This window comes from Ranitomeya imitator, chromosome 4 (genome assembly GCF_032444005.1).
Source record: "Ranitomeya imitator isolate aRanImi1 chromosome 4, aRanImi1.pri, whole genome shotgun sequence".
NCBI lineage: Eukaryota > Metazoa > Chordata > Amphibia > Anura > Dendrobatidae > Ranitomeya > Ranitomeya imitator.
Window position 1 is genome coordinate 27,360,159 of NC_091285.1, and position 27,048 is coordinate 27,387,206.

A 27,048-nucleotide genomic window follows, 5' to 3' on the forward strand; every position below is an offset into this window, starting at 1 on the left:
TCAATGTGATCGCAGCAAGTACAAAACGAGAGAAGGTTTGTGAGGGTCTAATGTAATAATCCCTGGCGGTGACTGTCTCATTCCGGTGCAATTATAAGTGTGAATTTACGGCTGGAGGAGACGGCAGCGTACAATTCCCCTTTGGCTTTCCCATGCCGTCCTCTGAGTTGAACATAACTGGTGAGGAAGTGCTTGCAGGATTATCATTGCTAAGTGATGAGGCGAGGAACCGTTATAGCTTCTTGCACTCTAAATAAGGAAACTGCCTGCCAGACATATGACTATTCAACCAGTTTGGTCCTTGGAGCTCCCCTTCAGATTTCACATTTTCACAAAGTTGTCCCAAGTGGTCTCTTACCACCGGCTTGGGCATCCGGGGACGACCATCGGTGGTGGCTGCGCAGGTTAGTGATGGCGCCCCGGATTTATCACCGGCATGGCGTTGATGTCAGAATGACGTCGGGGTATAGGACGGCCTCTGAAGTATAAAGATAGGCCGAGCAGATATATCCGGCTGCCCACTAGTACTAGAGAGCTACAAAACATGGTCCCCACCACTTTTATGTTTGCTGGGCTCTACGTATTCTCTACTCATTTTCTCCCAGGCTTCGGTTTCATGTCAGCAATCCCTATCTGCCTTCCAAAAATAAGCTCCTACCGCCATGCTGAAGAGAGAAAAACAAGGAGGGCGGTATTTTTAGGGATATTAATTCTGACCACGTGTCCAGAAGGTGAACCGGATGGCCGTCGCACAAAGACTACTCATCACTATGTCCTACGGAGCCAGAATTCACTGGACGTTGCCTGTTTTCCTTCTGCTGGGTTTTGCGGGAGACCTCGTTTCGTCATACCCTATACCCTACAGGGCTAATGGAACATTACTGGAAAGGACATTGGAATCGTTGTTCTCCAGGTCGATTGGAAGGTCTGCCGACAAATTGGATGCAAAGTGGAAGAGCGATTATTTGCAGGGGATTAAGAGACAACGGAGGCTTTATTGTAACGTCGGGATTGGGTTTCACCTGCAGGTCCTCGAGGACGGAACGATAAATGGTGTGCACAGTGAAAGTCCGCATAGTGAGTTACATCCTGAAATTCCGTGACAAAGTGATGTCATGCATGTAACATACTGGCAAGTTGATCAATTCAAGACTGTCATTCGTGCAAAAAAATAAAAATATTATTATTTTTAATTATTTATTATAATTATTACTGTTATATTAATTTTTATATTTTATTATTTTTAGCATTATTTTCATGTCCATTACTTATATAATTTATTTGATTTTTTTTTACAATCTTATTTGATTATGTGATTTTCTTACATTCTTCTTCTTCATAATAATAATTATTATAATAAAATACTAATAACAATAAGAATATTTATTGTTATTGTTATTATTGATTTAAATGTATTATTATTGCTTAAAAATATTTTAATATTGAATAATAATAATTGTTTTATATTATTATTATTATTTAAATGTTACATACAAATTATGGGTAAGTTAATTAAATATAAAAAAATGAAAAATAGGAAATATTGTAAGTGATAGTAAAATATATAATGATAATTTAATATATTAATAATAATATTAGTACTACTACTAATAATAATTATTGTTATTATTATTATTATTTAAATATTACATAAAAATTGCGGCAGAGTTAATAAAATATAAAGAAAAAAAGAAATATTGTAAGTGATAGTAAAATATATAATGATAATTTAGTACATTAATAATAATATTAGTACATATAATAATAATAATAATACTAATAATAATAATAACAATTATTATTATTAGTATTATTATTATTATTATTTAAATATTACATAAAAAATAAAGAAAAAAGGAAATATTGTAAGCGACAATAACATATATGATTATGATAATTTTAAAATATTATTATTTAAGTTTACATTAAAGAAATATGAATAAAAAAGAAAATTGTAAATATTGTGATAGTAAAATGTATAATGATAATAATTATACAATAGTTCTTTTTTTATTATTATTATTATTATTATTATTTAAATATAACATTAAAAAATAAAAATTATGGGTTAATGAAATAATTAAGTGAGAGTGAGATGTATATTATTATTATTAATAATAATAATTTATTATTATTTATTTTATTTCTATTTATTTATTATTTTTATTTTCACTACATTTTAATATCACTTGCATATTTCATTTTTTTCTTTCTTTCCGATTTCTTTTACTTTCCACAAATTTATTATGTAATATTAAGTCCATCCTGATGGAAAAATATTTGTAACTAAGCAAGCAGAAGAAAAAAAAATTAAGGGGAGGACGAAGGGGGGAAAATATACAATAAAATGGTTTAAAAAAAGTAAAACATGTTAGATACCTGCAAATATGGGGTTAAAAGTATAGAGAAAAAAATATAACATAGAAATAAAAAAAATTCAAATAAAAAAGTGACAGAATATATTATATAACTGATGATAGCAGTAAATGCTGAATTCTGGGTGAAGAAGTGAATTAAGATGTTTATTACATATGACATTATTGCACTGATCCTAAGGTGACGTTGCTGCTGGTGATGCTTCATATTTCTATATTTTTATACCCTATGGGTGAGATACTGTTGGTAGTTATTGGATATTTTCTATGCTATAATTTGTGACTGGTGATTTTGGTAATTTATACTTTTTAGCTAGCGCACAATATTACATCTGGTTATCATCTCCACCAGCGTTCTCCAACATGTGGTTGCAAAAACTCCTGTCTTGTAATTAAATTTTTGCATCAGACGATTCAAGGGGCTCAAGCAGCCCCCTTCATTGTTTGCCCAGGCACAGCGCCATATGTACAGTGGTGGCGGTGCCTGGTACTACTGATCAGTCTGGTGCTGGGAAATGCAGTACCGGGCACAGCCACAAACATGAATGGCGCTGTGTCTGGGTAAACAATGAAGAGGACCATCATGACCATAATAATCAGGTCATTGTCAGTGGTGCTTAGAGCTGAACCCCCAAGATATTGATAGCTTATTATAAGCAGTGGCATAGTCTGGGAGAAAAGGGGGAAACAGAAGCAATGAAAAACTCATCACAATTGCTGCTCTCTGCATAAGCAGAGGCTGAGGATGGCAGAAGCAGAGAAGAAAATGAATGAAGAAAGTAATGAATCGCGATCTACGCTACACATGGTTCATGGTTGTCTTTACCCAGTAAGGACCACTCATACATTTTCATACACTTTTTTTTAAAAACCCTCACTAGGGTTCATGCTAGACTTAGTACTAGGGTTAGGGCTAGGGTTAGGGTAATAGTTACATAAAAATTGTTAAAAAACAAAAAACAAACAAAAAAACAAAAAAAAACAAAATAAAAGTAAAAAAAGATTACAATGGATAACTTTTTTAAACAAAATTCTAAGCTTAGAGAGTCAAAGGTAAACTATAAATACATCAGTATTTTCTTAAAATGCAATTCCTGTTCTTGGGGGATAAAGAGTTCAATACTGGACTAGTGGTAAGCACTCTACTGGACTAGTGGTAGGCACTCTACTGGACAACTGGTCAGCGCTCGACTGGACAACTGGTAGGCACTCTACTGGACTAGAGGTCGGCACTATGCTGGACTATTGGTAGGCACTCTACTTGACTAGTGGTAGGCACTCTAGTGGACTGCTGGTGGGCATTCTACTGGACTAGTGGTCGGCACTCTACTGGACTAGTGGTAGGCACTCTACTGGACAACTGGTCAGCACTCGACTGGACAACTGGTAGGCACTCTACTGGACTAGAGGTCGGCACTATGCTGGACTATTGGTAGGCACTCTACTTGACTAGTGGTAGGCACTCTAGTGGACTGCTGGTGGGCATTCTACTGGACCAGTGGTCGGCACTCTACTGGACTAGTGGTAGGCACTATACTGGACAACTGGTAGGCACTCTACTGGACTAGAGGTCGGCACTATGCTGGACTATTGGTAGGCACTCTACTTGACTAGTGGTAGGCACTCTAGTGGACTGCTGGTGGGCATTCTACTGGACTAGTGGTCGGCACTCTACTGGACTAGTGGTAGGCACTACACTGGACAACTGGTAGGCACTCTACTGGACTAGAGGTCGGCACTATGCTGGACTATTGGTAGGCACTCTACTTGACTAGTGGTAGGCACTCTACTGGACTGCTGGTGGGCATTCTACTGGACTAGTGGTCGGCACTCTACTGAACTAAAGGTAGGCAGCTACTGGACTAGTGGTCAGCACGCTACTGGACTACTGATAGGCACTCTACTGGGCTAGTGGTCGGCACTCTACTGGATGAGTGGTTGGCACTCTACTGGACTAGTGGTTGGCACTCTACTGGACTAGTGGTCGGCACTCTACTGGACTAGTGGTCGGCACTCTACTGGACTGCTGGCAGGCACTTGTCACAATCCATTTTTGGATTTGTGGGACCTCTGGTTCCACTCAATTTAAAGCTTTTTTCCTTTTGGACCATTGGGGGTTAATGTCAATTCCCCCCCTGCTGGCAATCTGATGATACTGCAGTGCTGCTGGGTCAGCTGATGCAGGTGGTGACCACACCCACCATCCTTTAAAGGGAACCTGTCACCTGAATTTGGTGGGACAAGTTTGCGGTCATATGGGTGGGGTTTTCGGGTGTTTGATTCACCCTTTCCTTACCTGCTGGCTGCATGCTGGCCGCAATATTGGGTTGAAGTTCACCCGAAAACACCGCCCATATGACCGCAAACCTGTCCCGCCAAATTCAGGTGACAGGTTCCCTTTAAAAGGTCACCAGATGCATCAGTTGACTGTTGGTGATATAGTTTCTTTCTAGAGACCAGCCTAGCAGAAGCAACGCTCTGGTGTCAGCCAGGTTATTGGAGTCCAGTTGCTGTTGTTATCTGCAGTGTGGACCTTAGCAGCGGAGTTCATAAGCTAAGTATGGTGTTTTTCTTACCTTGTCCCTTTGGTGTTTGAAACTTCCCATGTGTATTATATGCAGAGGTGAGGCTAGTGCTCCTTGCTGACCAGTGCACTAGCCAGGGCAGTATTGGGTGACTAATAGGGATGAGGTATCCTGATGGCAGTGGGGAGAAGGACCCACATAGGGCATTAGGTGAGTGCAGAGTCAGGCTCAGGTTTGAGCTCAGGTGGTGAGCATTCCTCATTCCCTATGGGTAGGGCCTTCCTCTCACCTATACCATCCCCGTTGTATGTGTATTGTGCTGTTAGCTGACTGGCCATCCGTTGGGTCCAGTCACACCGTGATAGCACTCTACTGGACTAGTGGTAGGCACTCTACTGGACTAGTGGTAGGCACTCTACTGGGATAGTGGTAAGCACTCTACTGGACAACTGGTGGGCATGCTGCTGGATCAGAGATAGGCACTCTACTGGACTCCTGGTAGGCACTCTACTGGGCTAATGGTAAGGACTCTACTGGACAACTAGTAGGCACTCTACTGGACTAGAGATAGGCACTCTACTGGACTAGTGGTCGGCACTCTACTTGACTAGTCTCAGGCACTCTACTGAACTAGTGGTAGGCACTCTACTGGACTAGTGGTTGGTACTCTACTGGAATACTGGCAGGCACTCTACTGGGCTAGTGGTTGGCACGCTACTGGAATACTGGCAGGCACTCTACTGGACTAGTGGTAGGCACTCTACTGGACTCCTGGTAGGCACTCTACTGGGCTAATGGTAAGGACTCTACTGGACAACTAGTAGGCACTCTACTGGACTAGAGATAGGCACTCTACTGGACTAGTGGTCGGCACTCTACTTGACTAGTCTCAGGCACTCTACTGAACTAGTGGTAGGCACTCTACTGGACTAGTGGTTGGTACTCTACTGGACTACTTGTAGGCATTCTACTGGACTACTGGTGGGCACTCTACTGAGCTTCTGGTAGGCACTCTACTAGACTACTGGTAGGCACTCTACTGGACTAGTGGTGGGCACTCTATTGGACTAGTGGTGGGCACTCTACTGGACTAGTGGTGGGCACTCTACTGGACTAGTGGTGGGCACTCTACTGGACTAGTGGTAGGCACTCTACTGGATTAGTGATGAGCATTCTGCTAGACTAGTGGTGAGCACTCTACTTTGCTACTGGTAGGCAAGTGGTGGGCACTCTACTGGACTAGTAGGGGTACTCTACTGGACTAGTGGTGGGCACGCTACTGGACTAGTGGTTGGCACTCTACTGGACTACTGGTAAGCACTCTATTGGACTAGTGGTGGGCACTCTTCTGGACTAGAAATAGGCACTCTACTGGACTAGTGGTGGGCACTCTACTGGACTAGTGGTAGGCATTCTTCTGGACTAGTGGTGGGCACTAGTGATAAGCGAATAGCATTGTGCTCGGGTCTCCCTGAGCACGCTCGGGTGATCTCCAAGTATTTTGTAGTGCTCGGTCGACTCAGCTGCATGATTTACGGCTGCTAGCCAGGCTGAATATATGTGGGGAATGCCTGTTTGTTAGGGAATTCCCACATGTATTCAGGCTGTCCAGCAGCTGAGGCGACTAAAACTAAATGTCTGAGCACTACAAAATACTCGGAGATCACCCGAGCATGCTCGGGGAGACTCGAGCACAATGCTATTCGCTCATCACTAGTGGGCACTCTACTGGACTAGTGGTAGACACCCTACTGGACTAGCGGTGGGCACTCTACTAGACTACTGATAGACAATGGAGGATGTGGAGAGGACTCATAAACTAATTAGTGACTGGTATGCAGGGGACACACAAATCTTGCCTCTCCTGAGTGCAATATCATCTACATACAGTATACATCAATTATGGGTATTAAGAAGTTTTTTTTTTCGTTTTTTTCCAGGTCTCTTAGAAATTTCAACAGTAGAGCGAGGAGTTATAAGCTTGTTTGGTGTGAAAGCAAACTTCTTTGTAGCAATGAACAGCAAAGGTCGAATATATGCTTCGGTAAGTATTGTCCATTTATTATAAATTTACTTTATGGAATTTTATGGCATAAAATGGAATATTTCTAGCAATAATCAAATTGTCTGTTTACTTGGTATAGTGGTGGAGTGAAAATATTAGAGGGTTACCATGTATGAAAATACTCATCACTCTACGCCAACAGATTTATGTCTGCTGACCGCTTTCTCTTCAGTCTCCCCCATACACATGACAGTTCTCCTTCACCGAACATTTTTGTTTTCAATATGGAGAGAGGAGAAAGACACTGCCAGACTTGTCTTCTCCCTTTTGAAAAAAAAAGGAATTACAGATTGATAATCCAAGTGCCCGATCTTTTTCTCCCTCGACAACATTCGTCACATTTGACTCAGGAGGCCCTATGGATATCAGAGAGTCATCTGGTCCATCTGAAATTGGCGGTTTTGGCCAGCTTTCGTCTAATGTGCATTTGGAACTTAAGCATAGACCATCGATATCTGAATGCCAGATCTCCTACGATGGCTATAAGAAAAAGTCATTCTGATCCCCGTTGTTATTTTTTTTTTTTAAAAAGCACCCTTCTTAATCTTGTACTAGATCAGATCTGTTAAATTTATGGGATTATGTTCCAAAGGTCAAGAGTGATAGCTGCAATCCCTTCAATCTAGAGCATGGACTTCCAAAATCACACTTATCATCAAGGCAAGACCAAGATTGATGGAATCCCTTGGATATGGAAACATGATTGAGGGTTTCAGCACTACTAACAATGTCATGGAGAATTGAAGGGCCCTAAACATGTTGGTTGGATCCACCAGTTGATATTGGTGGTGTTGGCCACCATATTATTTGTAAGAGGCCTCCAAACTCTTCCAGATGTGTGATGGTGTTTCCCCTGAAGACAGGGCAATGACAGATCACTAGAATTCTTACGTCGACAAAAACAATGTGCCATTGACTCCTTTGATCTGTCAGTCCAATTAAATTTATTGGAATATGTTCCAAAATCCATGATCAAGCATGAGCGGGATTGGTAGCTACAATCACGGCAATCTAGGCTTTCAATAGGGAAGCCCAACATTTGGACATCCATCAATCAGACCTATCAAATCAATATGTCCTCAGTAAGACAGATTAAGATTGGTGGAAGTGGTGAGGGTCCCATCATGAGTAACACAGTCCTGGATAACATAAAGAGGTTGTCCAGTGGGGATTCAACTGTTTGGACTCACACCGATTGGCACAATGGGGAACTTGGAGCAGCAATGCACATGCTCGACCACCACTCCATTAGTTCTCTGCGGGGCTACCGAGTGCTGTGCTTAACCCAATATATAAATGAATGGAGTGGCAGTCAAGCATTCGACCTGCCGAGCCATCTCATAACGAGGATTACATTTCCTGATAAAAATTTCTTGATCTGCCGATCAGTGCGTGTTTCAACGGTAAGACACACACTGATCAGTAAGTTAGCGTGTTTTCACTGGACAAACCCTTTAAGATTGCCATTATATTGTCTGGTTCCAGACTATTTTGGCCAGAGTGGCCAACCCAAATATATTTATAGGGCTAATGATCTAAGGGATATAGACACCTTTACACTTAGACATTAGTGTATTAGTGAAGCTTTAAGATACCTTGAGATATCTGAAAGCTGCTCATACCATTTCAAAATGTCCAAAAATATGTCTAATTCTCCAAACGTTCAAAAATATGGCTAATTCTCCAAATGTCCAAAAAAATGTCTAATTCTCCAAATGTCCAAAAATATGCACAATTCTCCAAAGTCCAAAAATATGCAGAATTCTCCAAATGTACAAAAATGTGCCTAATTCTCCCAATGTCCAAAAACATGCATAACTCTCCAAATGTCCAAAAATTTGCATACCTCTACAAATGTCCAAAAATATGCAGAATTCTCCAAATGTCCAAAAATATGCCTAATTCTCCAAATGTCCAAAAATATGGATAATTCTCCAAATGTCCAAAAATATGCCCAATTCTCCAAATGTCCAAAAATATGCCTAATTCTCCAAATGTCCAAAAATATGCCCAATTCTCCAAATGTCCAAAAATATGCCTAATTCTCCAAATGTCCAAAAATATGGATAATTCTCCAAATGTCCAAAAATATGCCCAATTCTCCAAATGTCCAAAAATATGCCTAATTCTCCAAATGTCCAAAAATATGCCCAATTCTCCAAATGTCCAAAAATATGCCTAATTCTCCAAATGTCCAAAAATATGCCCAATTCTCCAAATGTCCAAAAATATGCCCAATTCTCCAAATGTCCAAAAATATGCATAATTGGCCACTGGATATCCAAAGTCACATGTTCTGGCATAGATTATTACGGTACATACATGTCTTGCTCATATGACAAGGGGTGGAAGGAACTGGATGGTGGAGAAGTGCTAAAACTTTTATTCCGGAATTAAGTCTATGGTTCCATTCCAATTATTATATTTTTGCACAAACGGCAAAGTAATAAAAGCCTCTTTAAATAGTGACTGGAGGATAAGATTAGAAAAGTGGGATTACGGCCATCAGAAAATGCATCTTTGCTTACAGCATAAAATATTAAGTGTCACGTTTTATAATCCAGATTTCGTATCCAATCACAGATCCCGCGTTTGCGGTCAAATATAAGTTGCACTATAAATATATATTACAAGCGAATAAAAGAGCAACTTGCTAATGTATATCAGCGAGCGGAGGGTGCGAGGGAACAGGTGGCATCTGACCCGAGCATCTTGGGAGCGCAGAAGCGAGATTTATTGTTAGATGTAGACTCTCAGGCACCGACTGTCATAACACGCTCTTATCCTTTACAAATAATGACTTTCTACAGGGTCTTGTAAAGGCACCAAATCGCAGGATACTGTACTTAGCTGCTAAGGTCACCCAGGATAGAGGCACCCAGCAGTACAGGCGCGAGCACTGACGTCACCGTAATCCTGGCCGGCGCTATAAGTGCCACCTGACTTCATACACAGATATGAGGGCGCTATTTTAGACCGTTATAGCTATTAGTGTTAAGGATTATCCACATTCATTCGCCACTTCGGCCTATGCTAAGGTCTGCAGAGAGGAGTCGGCTATAAGATGACCACTGCATGGCCGATGAAACAGCAAACCTGCCGTAATCCAACAGTAACTTAATGCTGGGCCAGAATTTCTGTACAAAGATGGATAGATAGATAGATAGATAGATAGATAGATAGATAGATAGATAGATAGATAGATAGATAGATAGATACTAGATAAAATAGATAGATAGATAGATAGATGATAGATAGATAATAGATAAAATAGATAGATAATAGATAGATAGATAGACATAATAGATAGATAGATGATAGATAGATAGATAGATAGATAGATAATAGATAAAATAGATAGATAGATAGATAGATAGATAGAGATAATAGATAATACAGTGGGGCAAAAAAGTATTTAGTCAGTGAGCAATAGTGCAAGTTCCACCACTTAAAAAGATGAGAGGCGTCTGTAATTTACATCATAGGTAGACCTCAACTATGGGAGACAAACTGAGGAAAAAAAATCCAGAAAATCACATTGTCTGTTTTTTTAACATTTTATTTGCATATTATGGTGGAAAATAAGTATTTGGTCAGGAACAAACAATCAAGATTTCTGGCTTTCACAGACCTGTAACTTCTTCTTTAAGAGTCTCCTCTTTCCTCCACTCATTACCTGTAGTAATGGCACCTGTTTAAACTTGTTATCAGTATAAAAAGACACCTGTGCACACCCTCAAACAGTCTGACTCCAAACTCCACTATGGTGAAGACCAAAGAGCTGTCAAAGGACACCAGAAACAAAATTGTAGCCCTGCACCAGGCTGGGAAGACTGAATCTGCAATAGCCAACCAGCTTGGAGTGAAGAAATCAACAGTGGGAGCAATAATTAGGAAATAGAAGACATACAAGACCACTGATATTCTCCCTCGATCTGGGCTCCACGCAAAATCCCACCCCGTGGGGTCAGAATGATCACAAGAACGGTGAGCAAAAATCCCAGAACCACGCGGGGGGACCTAGTGAATGAACTGCAGAGAGCTGGGACCAATGTAACAAGGACTACCATAAGTAACACACTACGCCACCATGGACTCAGATCCTGCAGTGCCAGACGTGTCCCACTGCTTAAGCCAGTACATGTCCGGGCCCGTCTGAAGTTTGCTAGAGAGCATTTGGATGATCCAGAGGAGTTTTGGGAGAATGTCCTATGGTCTGATGAAACCAAACTGGAACTGTTTGGTAGAAACACAACTTGTCGTGTTTGGAGGAAAAAGAATACTGAGTTGCATCCATCAAACACCATACCTACTGTAAAGCATGGTGGTGGAAACATCACGCTTTGGGGCTGTTTCTCTGCAAAGGGGCCAGGACGACTGATCCGGGTACATGAAAGAATGAATGGGGCCATGTATTGTGAGATTTTGAGTGCAAACCTCCTTCCATCAGCAAGGGCATTGAAGATGAAACGTGGCTGGGTCTTTCAACATGACAATGATCCAAAGCACACCGCCAGGGCAACAAAGGAGTGGCTTCGTAAGAAGCATTTCAAGGTCCTGGAGTGGCCTAGCCAGTCTCCAGATCTCAACCCTATAGAAAACCTTTGGAGGGAGTTGAAAGTCCGTGTTGCCAAGCGAAAAGCCAAAAACATCACTGCTCTAGAGGAGATCTGCATGGAGGAATGGGCCAACATACCAACAACAGTGTGGGGCAACCTTGTGAAGACTTACAGAAAACGTTTGACCTCTGTCATTGCCAACAAAGGATATATTACAAAGTATTGAGATGAAATTTTGTTTCTGACCAAATACTTATTTTCCACCATAATATGCAAATAAAATGTTAAAAAAACAGACAATGTGATTTTCTGGATTTTTTTTTCTCAGTTTGTCTCCCATAGTTGAGGTCTACCTATGATGTAAATTACAGACGCCTCTCATCTTTTTAAGTGGTGGAACTTGCACTATTGCTGACTGACTAAATACTTTTTTGCCCCACTGTATATATATAATATATACAGTTAGGTCCATATATATTTGGACAGAGACAACATTTTTCTAATTTTGGTTATAGACATTACCACAGTGAATTTTAAATAAAACAATTCAGATGCAGTTGAAGTTCAGACTTTCAACTTTCATTTGAGGGTATCCACATTAAAATTGGATGAAGGGTTTAGGAGTTTCAGCTCCTTAACATATGCCACCCTGTTTTTAAAGGGACCAAAAGTAATTGGACAATTGACTCCAAGGCTATTTCATGGACAGGTGTGGGCAATCACTTCGTTATGTCATTCTCAATTAAGCAGATAAAAGGCCTGGAGTTGATTTGAGGGGTGGTGCTGCATTTGGAAGGTTTTGCTGTGAAGTAAACATGAGGTCAAACGAGATCTCCATGCAGGTGACACAAGCCATCCTTAAGCTGCGAAAACAGAAAAAACCCATCCGAGAAATTGCTACAATATTAGGAGTGGCAAACTCTACAGTTTGGTACATCCTGAGAAAGAAAGAAAGCACTGGTGAACTCATCAATGCAAAAAGACCTGGGCGCCCACGGAAGACAACAGTGGTGGATGATCGCAGAATAATCTCCATGGTGGAGAGAAACCCCTTCACAACAGCCGACCAAGTGACCAACACTCTCCAGGAGGTCGGCGCATCAATATCCAAATCTACCATAAAGGGAAGACTGCATGAAAGTAAATACAGAGGGGTCACTGCACGGTGCAAGCCACTCATAAGCATCAAGAATAAAAAGGCTAGACTGGACTTTGCTAAAAACATCTAAAAAAGCCGCACAGTTCTGGAAGAACATTCTATGGACAGATGAAACCAAGATCAACCTCTACCAGAATGATGGAAAGAGAAAAGTATGGTGAAGACGTGGTACAGCTCATGATCCAAAGCATACCACATCATCTGTAAAACACGGCGGAGGCAGTGTGATGGCTTGGGCATGCATGGCTGCCAGTGGCACTGGGTCACTAGTGTTTATTGATGATGTGACACAGGACAGAAGCAGCTGAATGAATTCTGAGGTATTCAGAGCCGCCATACTGTGTGCTCAGATCCAGCCAAATGCAGCAAAACTGATTGGTCGTCGTTTCATACTACAGATGGACAATGACCCAAAACATAAAGCCAAAGCAACCCAGGAGTTTATTAAAGCAAAGAAGTGGAATATTCTTGAATGGCCAAGTCAGTCACCTGATCTCAACCCAATTGAGCAGCATTTCACTTGTTAAAGACTAAACTTCAGACAGAAAGGCCCAGAAACAGCAACTGAAAACCACCACAGTGGAGGCCTGGCAGAGCATCAAAAAGGAGGAAACACAGCGTCTGGTGATGTCCATGAGTTCAAGACTTCAGGCAGTCATTGCCAACAAAGGGTTTTCAACCAAGTGCTAAAAATGAACATTTTATTTAAAATTATTGAATCTGTCCAATTACTTTTGGTCCCTTTAAAAACAGGGTGGCACATGTTCAGGAGCTGAAACTCCTAAACCCTTCATCCAATTTTAATGTGGATACCCTCAAATGAAAGCTGAAAGTCTGAACTTCAACTGCATCTGAATTGTTTTGTTTAAAATTCATTGTGGTAATGTCTATAACCAAAATTAGAAAAATGTTGTCTCTGTTCAAATATATATGGACCTAACTGTAGATGATAGATAGATAGATAATTACCGTAATAGATACATAATAGATAGATAATAGATAAATAGACAGATAGATAATAGATAGATAAATAATAGATAAATAGATAGATAATAGATAGATAGATAGATAATAGATAGATAAATAGATAATAGATAATATATATAATATATAGATAGATAGATAGATAATAGATAGATAGATAGATAGATAGATAGATAGATAGATAGATAGATAGATAGAGATAATAGATAATATATATAATATATACAGTTAGGTCCATATATATTTGGACAGAGACAACATTTTTCTAATTTTGGTTATAGACATTACCACAATGAATTTTAAATAAAACAATTCAGATGCAGTTGAAGTTCAGACTTTCAGCTTTCATTTGAGGGTATCCACATTAAAATTGGATGAAGGGTTTAGGAGTTTCAGCTCCTTAACATATGCCACCCTGTTTTTAAAGGGACCAAAAGTAATTGGACAATTGACTCCAAGGCTATTTCATGGACAGGTGTGGGCAATCACTTCGTTATGTCATTCTCAATTAAGCAGATAAAAGGCCTGGAGTTGATTTGAGGTGTGGTGCTTGCATTTGGAAGGTTTTGCTGTGAAGTAAACATGAGGTCAAACGAGATCTCCATGCAGGTGACACAAGCCATCCTTAAGCTGCGAAAACAGAAAAAACCCATCCGAGAAATTGCTACAATATTAGGAGTGGCAAAATCTACAGTTTGGTACATCCTGAGAAAGAAAGAAAGCACTGGTGAACTCATCAATGCAAAAAGACCTGGGCGCCCACGGAAGACAACAGTGGTGGATGATCGCAGAATAATCTCCATGGTGGAGAGAAACCCCTTCACAACAGCCGACCAAGTGACCAACACTCTCCAGGAGGTCGGCATATCAATATCCAAATCTACCATAAAGAGAAGACTGCATGAAAGTAAATACAGAGGGGTCACTGCACGGTGCAGCCACTCATAAGCATCAAGAATAAAAAGGCTAGACTGGACTTTGCTAAAAACATCTAAAAAAGCCGCACAGTTCTGGAAGAACATTCTATGGACAGATGAAACCAAGATCAACCTCTACCAGAATGATGGAAAGAGAAAAGTATGGTGAAGGCGTGGTACAGCTCATGATCCAAAGCATACCACATCATCTGTAAAACACGGCGGAGGCAGTGTGATGGCTTGGGCATGCATGGCTGCCAGTGGCACTGGGTCACTAGTGTTTATTGATGATGTGACACAGGACAGAAGCAGCTGAATGAATTCTGAGGTATTCAGAGCCGCCATACTGTGTGCTCAGATCCAGCCAAATGCAGCAAAACTGATTGGTCGTCGTTTCATACTACAGATGGACAATGACCCAAAACATAAAGCCAAAGCAACCCAGGAGTTTATTAAAGCAAAGAAGTGGAATATTCTTGAATGGCCAAGTCAGTCACCTGATCTCAACCCAATTGAGCAGCATTTCACTTGTTAAAGACTAAACTTCAGACAGAAAGGCCCAGAAACAGCAACTGAAAACCACCACAGTGGAGGCCTGGCAGAGCATCAAAAAGGAGGAAACACAGCGTCTGGTGATGTCCATGAGTTCAAGACTTCAGGCAGTCATTGCCAACAAAGGGTTTTCAACCAAGTGCTAAAAATGAACATTTTATTTAAAATTATTGAATCTGTCCAATTACTTTTGGTCCCTTTAAAAACAGGGTGGCACATGTTCAGGAGCTGAAACTCCTAAACCCTTCATCCAATTTTAATGTGGATACCCTCAAATGAAAGCTGAAAGTCTGAACTTCAACTGCATCTGAATTGTTTTGTTTAAAATTCATTGTGGTAATGTCTATAACCAAAATTAGAAAAATGTTGTCTCTGTTCAAATATATATGGACCTAACTGTAGATGATAGATAGATAGATAATTACCGTAATAGATACATAATAGATAGATAATAGATAAATAGACAGATAGATAATAGATAGATAAATAATAGATAAATAGATAGATAATAGATAGATAGATAGATAGATAATAGATAGATAAATAGATAATAGATAATATATATAATATATAGATAGATAGATAGATAATAGATAGATAGATAGATAGATAGATAGATAGATAGATAGATAGATAGATAGATAGATAATAGATAGATAATAAATAGACAATAGATAGATAAATAGACAGATAGATAAATAATAGATAAATAACAGATAGATAATAGATAGATGGATAATAGATAGATAAAAAATAAATAGATAGATAGATAATAGATAGAGAGATAAATAATAAATAGATAACAGATATACTACCGTTCAAAAGCTTAGGGTCACCCAGACAATTTTGTGTTTTCCATGAACACTCATACTTTTAGTAATCAAATGAGTTGCCAAATGAATTGAAAATCTAGTCCAGACATTGACAAGGTTAAAAAAAAGATTTTTATTTGAAATAATAATTTTCTCCTTCAATCTTTGCTCCCTTTGCAGCAGATCCAGCATTGCAGACATTTGGCATTCTAGCAGTTAATTTACGGAGGTAATCTGGATATATTTCACCCCATGCTTCCATAAGCCCCTCCACAAGTTGGTTTGGTTGATGGACACTTTTTGCACCATACGGTCAAGCTGCTCCAACAACAGCTCAATGGGGCTGAGATCTGGTGACTGTGCTGGCCGCTCCATTACACATAGAATACCCGCTGCCGGCTTCTTCCCTAAATAGTTCTTGCATAATTTGGAGGTGTGCTTTGGGTCATTGTCCTGTTGTGGGATGAAATTGGCTACAATCAAGCGCTGTCCACAGGGTATGGCATGGCATTGCATAAGAGAGTGAAAGCCTTCCTTATTCAATATCCCTTTTACCTTGTACAAATCTCCCACTTTACCAGCACCAAAGCAACCCCAGACCATTGAGAGTTTAATGGAACCAACAAATGTAATGCTCCAGATTCTCAACTAGCTCAAAGGAAGGTCAGGTTTATAGGTTCTCTAATCAGCCAAACTGTTTTCAGCTGTGCTAACATACTTGAACAAGGGTTTTCAAGGGTATTCTAACCATCCATTAGCCTTCAGACACAGTTAACAAACACAAAGTACCATAAGAACACTGGAGTGATGGTTGTTGGAAATTGGCCTCTATACACCTATGAAGATATTGCATTACAGACCAGACGTTTGCAGCTAGAATAGTCACTTACCATATTAACAATGTATAGAGTGCATTTGTGAATCATTTAATGTTAGCTTCATTGGAAATAAACTGTGCTTTTCTTTCAAAAATAAGGAAATTTTTTAGTGACCCTAAACTTTTCAACGGTAGTGTATATAACATATAAATCCCTAGTTATCAGCCTCACTCACTAAACTCTTCCCAGTAATCTCTCTTAGAGAAGTCCCCACAAGTACACGCCTGTCATATATCAGTACATCTTGTCTCTGCTCCTTCTCCTGTTCTGCAATTAGTCAAGAAGACTAAAAGGCTTATATATAAAGTGTGGTTGATGCAGGAGCCAGATCAGCCGTATCGCTTAGTTCACATGCATAAAACATCTCATTTAATGGCATTAATTTTGAGATAAAAGATTATTTTTTTGCAGCTTTATGTTACAAATCCTGAAAGATTTTCTATTTTTTAAATTAAGATGTCGATAGTGAATTTGTAAGATTTCTTTGCACATGAATTCCCCAAAAATACAAAAAAAAATCTCAGCCATTCTACCCTTTATCCCTTAATTCCTCTTGTATTCATAGAAGGATCTATTGTTTAAAATAAGGTTTTAAATTACAATTTTTATGGACTTTTAAAATACTCTTGAAATTTAGCAGTTTTACTCTGGAGCCTCATAGTAGACTGATACTTTCTTACTATAGAGAGATTACTTCATCACAGACAGGACTACAATGAAAGGTAATGCTTTATATTGAGAACATAAGATCCACCATCTACAATGGATAGAAAGAGCGATAGATACATGAATAGAAGATAAATAGTAAACATTAGCTCCCCTCCCCTCCTGTACAATGACTGATAACACCTCTATATACAGTGGATAACACAGGATCCACCATTCACAATAGATGATGTCACAGCTCACCTCCTCCTCCTGTACAATGACTGATAACACCTCTATATACAGTAGATAACACAGGATCCACCATTCACAATAGGTGATGTCACAGCTCACCTCCTCCTCCTGTACAATGACTGAGAACACCTCTATATAAAGTAGATAACACAGGATCCACCATTCACAATAGATGATGTCACAGCTCACCTCCTCCTCCTGTACAATGACTGATAACACCTCTATATACAGTAGATAACACAGGATCCACCATTCACAATAGGTGATGTCACAGCTCACCTCCTCCTCCTGTACAATGACTGAGAACACCTCTATATAAAGTAGATAACACAGGATCCACCATTCACAATAGATGATGTCACAGCTCACCTCCTCCTCCTGTACAATGACTGATAACACCTCTATATACAGTAGATAACACAGGATCCACCATTCACAATAGGTGATATCACAGCTCACCTCCTCCTCCTGTACAATGACTGATAACACCTCTATATACAGTAGATAACACAGGATCCACCATTCACAATAGGTGATGTCACAGCTCACCTCCTCATCCTGTACAATGACTGATAACACCTCTATATACAGTAGATAACATAGGATCCACTATTCACAATAGGTGATGTCACAGCTCACTTCCTCCTCCTGTACAACAACTGATAACACCTCTATATACAGTAGATAACACAGGATCCACCATTCACAATAGATGATGTCACAGCTCACCTCCTCCTCCTGTACAATGACTGAGAACACCTCTATATAAAGTAGATAACACAGGATCCACCATTCACAATAGATGATGTCACAGCTCACCTCCTCCTCCTGTACAATGACTGATAACACCTCTATATACAGTAGATAACACAGGATCCACCATTCACAATAGGTGATGTCACAGCTCACCTCCTCCTCCTGTACAATGACTGAGAACACCTCTATATAAAGTAGATAACACAGGATCCACCATTCACAATAGATGATGTCACAGCTCACCTCCTCCTCCTGTACAATGACTGATAACACCTCTATATACAGTAGATAACACAGGATCCACCATTCACAATAGGTGATATCACAGCTCACCTCCTCCTCCTGTACAATGACTGATAACACCTCTATATACAGTAGATAACACAGGATCCACCATTCACAATAGGTGATGTCACAGCTCACCTCCTCATCCTGTACAATGACTGATAACACCTCTATATACAGTAGATAACATAGGATCCACTATTCACAATAGGTGATGTCACAGCTCACCTCCTCCTCCTGTACAACAACTGATAACACCTCTATATACAGTAGATAACACAGGATCCTCCATTCACAATAGGTGATGTCACAGCTCACCTCCTCCTCCTGTACAATGACTGATAACACCTCTATATAGAGTAGATAACACAGGATCCTCCATTCACAATAGGTGATATCACAGCTCACCTCCTCCTCCTCCTGTACAATGACTGATAACACCTCTATATACAGTAGATAACACAGGATCCACCATTCACAATAGGTGATATCACAGCTCACCTCCTCCTCCTCCTGTACAATGACTGATAACACCTCTATATACAGTAGATAACACAGGATCCTCCATTCACAATAGGTGATATCACAGCTCACCTCCTCCTCCTCCTGTACAATGACTGATAACACCTCTATATACAGTAGATAACACAGGATCCACCATTCACAATAGGTGATGTCACAGCTCACCACCTCCTCCTCCTGTACAATGACTGATAACACCTCTATATACAGTAGATAACACAGGATCCTCCATTCACAATAGATGATGTCACAGCTCACCTCCTCCTCCTGTACAATGACTGATAACACCTCTATATACAGTAGATAACAGGATCCACCATTCACAATAGGTGATGTCACAGCTCACCTCCTCCTCCTCCTATACAATGACTGATAACACCTCTATATACAGTAGATAACACAGGATCCACCATTCACAATAGTTGATGTCACAGCTCACCTCCTCCTCCTGTACAATGACTTATAACACCTCTATATACAGTAGATAACACAGGATCCACCATTCACAATAGGTGATGTCACAGCTCACCTCCCCATCCTGTGCAATGACTGATTACACCTCTATATACAGCATGTAGCATAGGATCCACCATTCACAGTAGGTGATATCACAGCTCACCTCTTCCTCATGTGCAATGACTGATAACACCTCTATATACAGCATGTAACATAGGATCCACCATTCACAGTAGGTGATATCACAGCTCACCTCCTCCTCCTGTACAATGACTGATAACACATCTATATACAGTAGATAACACAGGATCCACCATTCACAATAGGTGATGTCACAGCTCACCTCCTCCTCCTGTACAATGACTGATAACACCTCTATATACAGTAGATAACACAGGATCCACCTTTCACGATAGGTGATGTCACAGCTCACCTCCTCCTCCTTCTGTACAATGACTGATCACACCTCTATATTTGGTAGATACCATAGGATCAATTATTCACAATAGGTGATGTCACAGCTCACCTCCTCCTCCTGTACAATGACTGATAACACCTCTATATACAGTAGATAACACAGGATCCACCATTCACAATAGGTGATGTCACAGCTCACCTCCTCCTCCTGTACAATGACTGATAACACCTCTATATACAGTAGATAATACAGGATCCACCATTCACAATAGGTGATGTCACAGCTCACCTCCTCCTCCTGTACAATGACTGATAACACCTCTATATACAGTAGATAACACAGGATCCACCATTCACAATAGGTGATGTCACAGCTCACCTATTCCGCCTCCAGTACAATGACTGATAACACCTCTATATACAGTAGATAACACAGGATTCACTTGTCATGGCTCGATTTGGAGATTAGATCTTCTGACCCGTTGCTCCACAGTCCATTCCTCTGTCCTGTCCTTTTGGTCTGTCCTATAACATTCTGGGTTGGGTTTTATATGTTCAGTCTTCACTGCACTTCCTTCCAGTTCCAGCCTTAATGGTTTTTCCTTGCATGGTAAACAGCAGTTGAATTCCTGCAGTGAATCTGTTTGTTTTCCTTCTCAGTTCCTCTTGCTTTTACCTTTTTAGATTTTTGGGATGTTACACTTGTTCCATTTACTTTTGGCCCTTTTTAGCTTTCCTTCCCTACTTTTTATGAACGTATCTTAATTTTCTCATCCTGAGTTTTCATTTCTTCCTGCACATTTTCCTTTCCTCTTTTTGGCAGTGTGTTGGTTCTCCAGGAGTTATGAGAAACCTCTTCATGGTTTTTTAACCCCTTTCTGACATCAGACGTAATAATCCATCCTAGTGACCTGGGCCTATTCGACCACGGATGGATTATTACGTCAGTGCGATCGCGGGTGGTGTGAGGGTGATCGCCACCGGGTGTCAGCTGATTCTGACAGCTGACACCCGGCAGTAAGTGCCAGGAGCATTCCAGGTGCTGACAGCCCCTCTGCCTTTGGATCGGAGACCCCATGGCGTGAAGCGGGATCCCGATCATTGCCATGGTGACCGGATGTCGTCATGATGACCTCCGAGTCACCAGAGCTAGAAAACATATTGATCATGCACAGTGCATGATCAGCAAGTCTCTTTGTCAGTGCAGATCTGTTAGTTTCTACAGCATGGGGATGCTTCTGTATCCCCATCCTGTAGAAGTAATCAGCCTGCAAAAAATGGTAGTTCCATAGTGGGACAAAGTAAAAAAAAGTGAAAAAAATGTTTAAAAATAATTGTAAAAATATTTTAAAAGTAATCAAAAATAATAATTAAAAAATAATACAAAACTCAAAAGATATTATATCTACAAATAAATATTTGAATGAAAAAAAAATATAAACAATAAAAGTACACATATTTGGTATCGCCGTGTCCGCAATGACCCGACCTATAAAACTTTCCCACTAGTTAACCCCTTTAGTTAACATCTTAAAAAAATAAGTAAGAGACAAGGCAAAAAAACAATGCTTTATCATCATACCACCGAACAAAAAGTGGAATAAAAAAAAGAATATAAATAAACATGGTACCGCTGAAAACGTCATCTTGTCCTGCAAAAAACAAGCCACCATACAGCTCCATCAGCAAAAAAATAAAAACTGTATAGCTCTCACAATAAAGGGATACAAAAATAATTATTTTTTGTATAAAATAGTTTTTATTGTGTAAAAGTGCCAAAACATAAGAAAACTATATAAATGAGGTATCACTGTAATCGTACTGACCAGAAGAATAAAACTGCCTTATCAATTTTACCACACAGGGAATGGCATAAATTCCCCCCCCAAGAAAAAAAAAATCCTGAATTGCGTTTTTTTTTTCATTCTGCCTCCTAAAAATCGGAATAGAAAGCAATCAAAAAAGGTTATGTGCCTGAAAATGGTACTAATAAAAACATCATCTCGTCCCACAAAAAAACAAGCCATGACATGACTCTGTCAGCTGAAATATGGAAAAATTATAGCTCTCAAAATACGGTGATGCAAAAACTAGTTTCGCAATGAAAAGCGTTTTTTAGTGTGTGGCAGCAGCCAAACATAAAAACCCGATATAAATCTGGTATCGCCGTAATCGCACCGACCCAAAGAATAAAGTCGCCTCATCACTTATACCACACGAGGAACGGCGTAAAAAATAAACAAAACCAATTCTTCACCTACTGTTGATTTTTTCATTCTGACTCCCAAAGATCGCAGTAAGGCTCGGCGCACATTTATCCTGCGCTCTGCGTTGAGCACTTTCACCACGGTTTCCATGTAAATCTCTGAAATACGTGATTCAGACAGAACCTCTGGTGGAAGATTCCCTATTATGAGGCAGATAGAGGCAATGTGGATGCCGTCTGACCTGTGATCTGGTGGTGTCCGTCTTTTTAGGATTGCATAAAAATGCTGTTAGCCACAGTTTTATGCACTTCTGAAAAGAAAGACACCGCTAAACAAAGGCCAGACGGAGTCCAGAGTAACTCTGCTGCCTCATTATAGTGAATGGATTCCTCGGGGGTTTCATCTGAATCATGTCACCCAGAGATTTAGATGGAAACCCCAAAGTAAGTGCTCAGCATAGAGCGCAGGATAAATGTGATCCCAAACGTTATGTAAAATGTTCACTTGACAACATTCATTGCTGTTTCTTTCTGGAATATTTCCATAAGTCAAAATTGTAACTACACCTGTAGAAAAATTCCCCAAGGGGTATAGTTTCCCAAATGGGGTAACATGACGGGAGATTCTGCTCTTCTAGCAATTAGGGTCTCTGTATATGGAGTCCGCACACTGTTCTAGGAAAATCACCGCTCCAGGAGGCAAATAGCGCTCTATTCCTCCTGAGTCTCTCCGTATGGCTAAGCAGTACTGTACAGCTACGTATGGGGTAACACCACATTCAGTAGAAATTGTGGGCAAATTTTGGTGCCATTTTTACCCACTTATGTGAAAATGTAAAATCTGGGGTTAAAACTAAATTTTAATGGTTAAAAATTTAATTATTTTTTCTTCACTTCTTAATGGTATAAAATTATGTGGCACACCCGTGGTGTCAATATGATCACTGCACCCCTGGATGAATTAATTGAGAGGTGTAATTTGTAAAATGGGGTCTCTTATGGGGGGTTCTGCTGTTCTGGCACCTCATGGGCTCTCCCAGTGGGTCATGGCACCTGCAAAGCATAACAGTAGAATCTGGCGCTCCTTCCCTTCTGAGCTTTGCACTGTGCCTGAAAAATATTTCCCGATTACAGGTAGGGTATTGGCACACTCAGGAAAAAATGGACCTCAGTTTCTTGTAAAAATAAAAACCTATTATCTCTTAGAAAAATGAAAAACTTGGAGCTAAAACAACATTTTTGGGAGGAAAATTTGAATGTATTATTTTCACGGCTCAACCTTATAAACTTCTTTGAAGCACCTGGGGGTTCAAGGTGCTTACCATTCATCTAAATACATTCCTTGAGGGGTCTATTTTCCAAAATGGGGTCACTTGTTGGGGGTTCCCACTGTTTAGTCACATCATTGGCTCTCCAAATGAGACATGACATCCACTAATGATTCCATGATATTTTACATTGAAAAAGTCAAATGACGCTCCTTTCCTTCCGAGCCCTGCCATGCGCCCAAATAGTAGTTTCCCCCCTCATATTGGGTATCGGCAAACTCAGGAGAAATTGCACTACAGTATTGTATTGTATGGAACAATTTCTCCTGTTATCCTTATGAAAATGCAATATTTTGTGCTGAAAACATATTTGTGGTGAAAATTTGATATTTTTTATTTTTACGGCTCAACGTTATAAACTTCTGTGAAGCACCTGAGAGTTCAATGTGCTCAGCACACATCTAGATCATTTCCCTGAGGGATCTAGTTCCCAAAATGGCATCACTTGTGGGGTATTTTCACTGGTTAGGCACATTAGGGGCTCTCCAAATGCGACATTACATCCGCCAATTGTTCCAACAAATCTCATCTCCTGAGATCTTGCTGCCGAGATCTACATCTGCGCATGCGCCACCCCGGCAGCCATTTTCTCTGAGTCCACCACATAGGAAACCATGTAACTGGGGGGTACTGGGCTTTCACAAGATGTCGGCAGAGCCCCCACAGCGCCGAGCACCTACAGCGCCGAACACCAGCACTGGACTTCTGCACATCTGAACACCCGGTCTGCAGCAACGCTCCACTCTTGCCTCCTCCAGCAGCAACCCTGCGACCCCACTTCACCGCAAAGAAATAACAATAATATTTTAATATTTAAAAAATAACAATAGTGTTAATAATAATAATAATAATAATAATAATAATAAAATATAATAATAGTAATATCACAATGTAGTAATAATAATACTACACATAATCATACTGACAATATATAAAATATAATAATACTACAAATAATAATAATAAATATAATGAGAATAATACTGCTAATAATAATAGCAATAAAATATAATAATACTATTTCTAATAATACCAATAATAAAATATCTAATAATATTATTTGTATATAAACAATAATAGTGTTAATAATAAGAACAATATAATAATAGTAACATAACAATGTAATAATACTAGAAATAATAATAATAATGACAATATAAAAATATAATACAAATAGTAATAATACATATAATAATAATAATATTGACAATAATAAAAAGTAATATATACAATAATAAGAATGAAAAATATAATACTAATAAGAATGGGTCCTAAAGAGGATACAATAATAACAATAATAGTAATAAAAATAATAATAATTATTATATAATATATAATAATATAATATATATATATATAATGTTATAATACTACTACAAATAATAATAATGCTGACAATGTTAAAATAAATAATAATAATAATACAAACTAATAAAAATAATAATAACAACAATAATAATAATAATAAAAGGACAAAAAAAGATTATTATTATTACTGTTATTCTATTTTTGTCCTATTATTATTATTATTAATATTGTTTATAATAATATATACAATGTTATAATACTGCTACAAATAATAATAATGCTGACAATATTAAAATAAATAAAAATAATACATACTACTACTTATAATAATAATAATAAAAATGACAAAAAAACATAATAATAATAATAATAATAATAATAAAAGGACAAAAAAAAGATTATTACTATTATTATTACTATTATTCTATTTTTTGTCCTATTATTATTATTAATATTGTTTATAATAATATATACAATGTTATAATACTGCTACAAATAATAATAATGCTGACAATATTAAAATAAATAATAATAATACTACATACTAGTACTTATAATAATAATAATAATAAAAATGACAAAACAGAATAATAATAATAATAATAATAATAATAATAATAATAATAATAATAATAATAATAATAATAATAAAAATAATAATCTTTTTTTTTTCAGCCAACCTTTCAGGATGAATGCAAGTTTAAAGAAATTCTGCTACCCAACAACTACAATGCCTACGAGTCCAAAATGTATCAAGGTGCCTTTCTCGGATTAAGCAGACATGGAAAAATTAAAAGAGGAACCAAAATTTCTCCGGCCATGACAGTGACACATTTCCTTCCCAGAATGTGACCTGAGTTCTGCTTGATTCATCTTGTAATTTTGCACATGTGAATAATCTCCCAGGTAAAATATTTATACAGTAGTGGAATATATGTATATTTGGATGGAGATAGTTCTCCCGGATCACCGCACCCATCTGCAATCTGCTCGCCGGGCTATAAACACACAAGTCGAAAGACAGAACAAATAAAAATGTGCTACATTTAGTACAGTACTATTATTATTAGAACTTTTTTTTTCTTCATTTTTTTTTATTTTAAGAATGAAATTCTTGAGCTAAATTTCTATGTTTGTAAAATTAATGTTTGAAGGAAATGACAAATTGCGGTATATTTTGGGGTAAAGATGTTTTATTTATTAGTAACGGTAAAATAGGGGTGAAGAACTTTTTGGAAAATCACATTAGCAGCCAAATTTTTGTCTTGGAATTGAGCACTGTCCATAATTGAATTTAAAGAGTTATGTTGAATAATTTATTCTTAAAATTGTGCAGAAAAAAAAAATATCTAAAAAATGAATTTAGAAGAAAGAAGAAAAAGAAAATGTAGATATAATTAGAATAATATATATCTATTTTTTGGATGAATATTCAAGTCAAAACTTACATGTATTGTTCAGGGCGAAAGATGGTGGTGAGAAAATCCCTGTAACATGCCGTGTCCCCATCTCCGGCTTTACATCAAGCAAAACATAGTGTATCAGATTTCTTAGGTGTTTCTTAAAGGATTTTTCCATAATCAAACTGATAATTTCACCTTAATTGATCATGAGAAGAATGGGGAACCCCAAGTCCCAGGGGTGAATGCAGAGGTTGTGTGTATTTATGCATGACTAATGTCTATACAAAGATTATCATCATTGTGGACTAAACTAAGGGGATTGTGTCATCAGAAAATTACCTATTGTTTAAATCAGGTTTTATGTTAAATGCATTTTTATATAATTATTTTTTACAGCATATTAAAACAAATCTGAAATATACACAAGGCCTTATGCTAGACTCATACTAACTATTATGCACTGAAGACTTTAAGTCTCATTATCATCATAGACAAAATTACTGATAACAGCTCTATGTATAGGAAATAACACACAATGCACTATTCACAATAGGGGATGTCACAGCTCACCTCCTCCTCCTGTACAAGGACTGATAACACCTCTATATACAGTAGATAACACAGGATCCACCATTCACAAT

General features: G+C 38.6%; 1 protein-coding gene across 1 annotated transcript; it reads left to right on the top strand.

Annotated features, from left to right (window-relative positions):
• The first annotated feature begins 323 nt into the window (after positions 1 to 323).
• FGF6 (fibroblast growth factor 6) lies at positions 324 to 26,439 on the top strand. The gene is made up of 3 exons (XM_069761949.1): positions 324 to 1,077; positions 6,841 to 6,944; positions 25,680 to 26,439. Exons 1-3 carry the CDS (start codon positions 741 to 743, stop codon positions 25,854 to 25,856), a joined length of 618 nt encoding a protein of 205 aa, XP_069618050.1. The 5' UTR covers positions 324 to 740; the 3' UTR covers positions 25,857 to 26,439.
• Positions 26,440 to 27,048: the final 609 nt, after the last annotated feature.

What these genes read in the sequence shown, in the direction of transcription:
- FGF6 (XM_069761949.1), top strand. Translation starts at nt 741, where the DNA reads ATGGCCGTCGCACAAAGACTACTCATCACTATGTCCTACGGAGCCAGA. An exon ending in GCACAGTGAAAGTCCGCATA is followed by an intron (nt 1,078 to 6,840) that starts GTGAGTTACATC and finishes GTTTTTTTCCAG; the next exon opens with GTCTCTTAGAAATTTCAACA. An exon ending in AAGGTCGAATATATGCTTCG is followed by an intron (nt 6,945 to 25,679) that starts GTAAGTATTGTC and finishes TTTTTTTTTCAG; the next exon opens with CCAACCTTTCAGGATGAATG.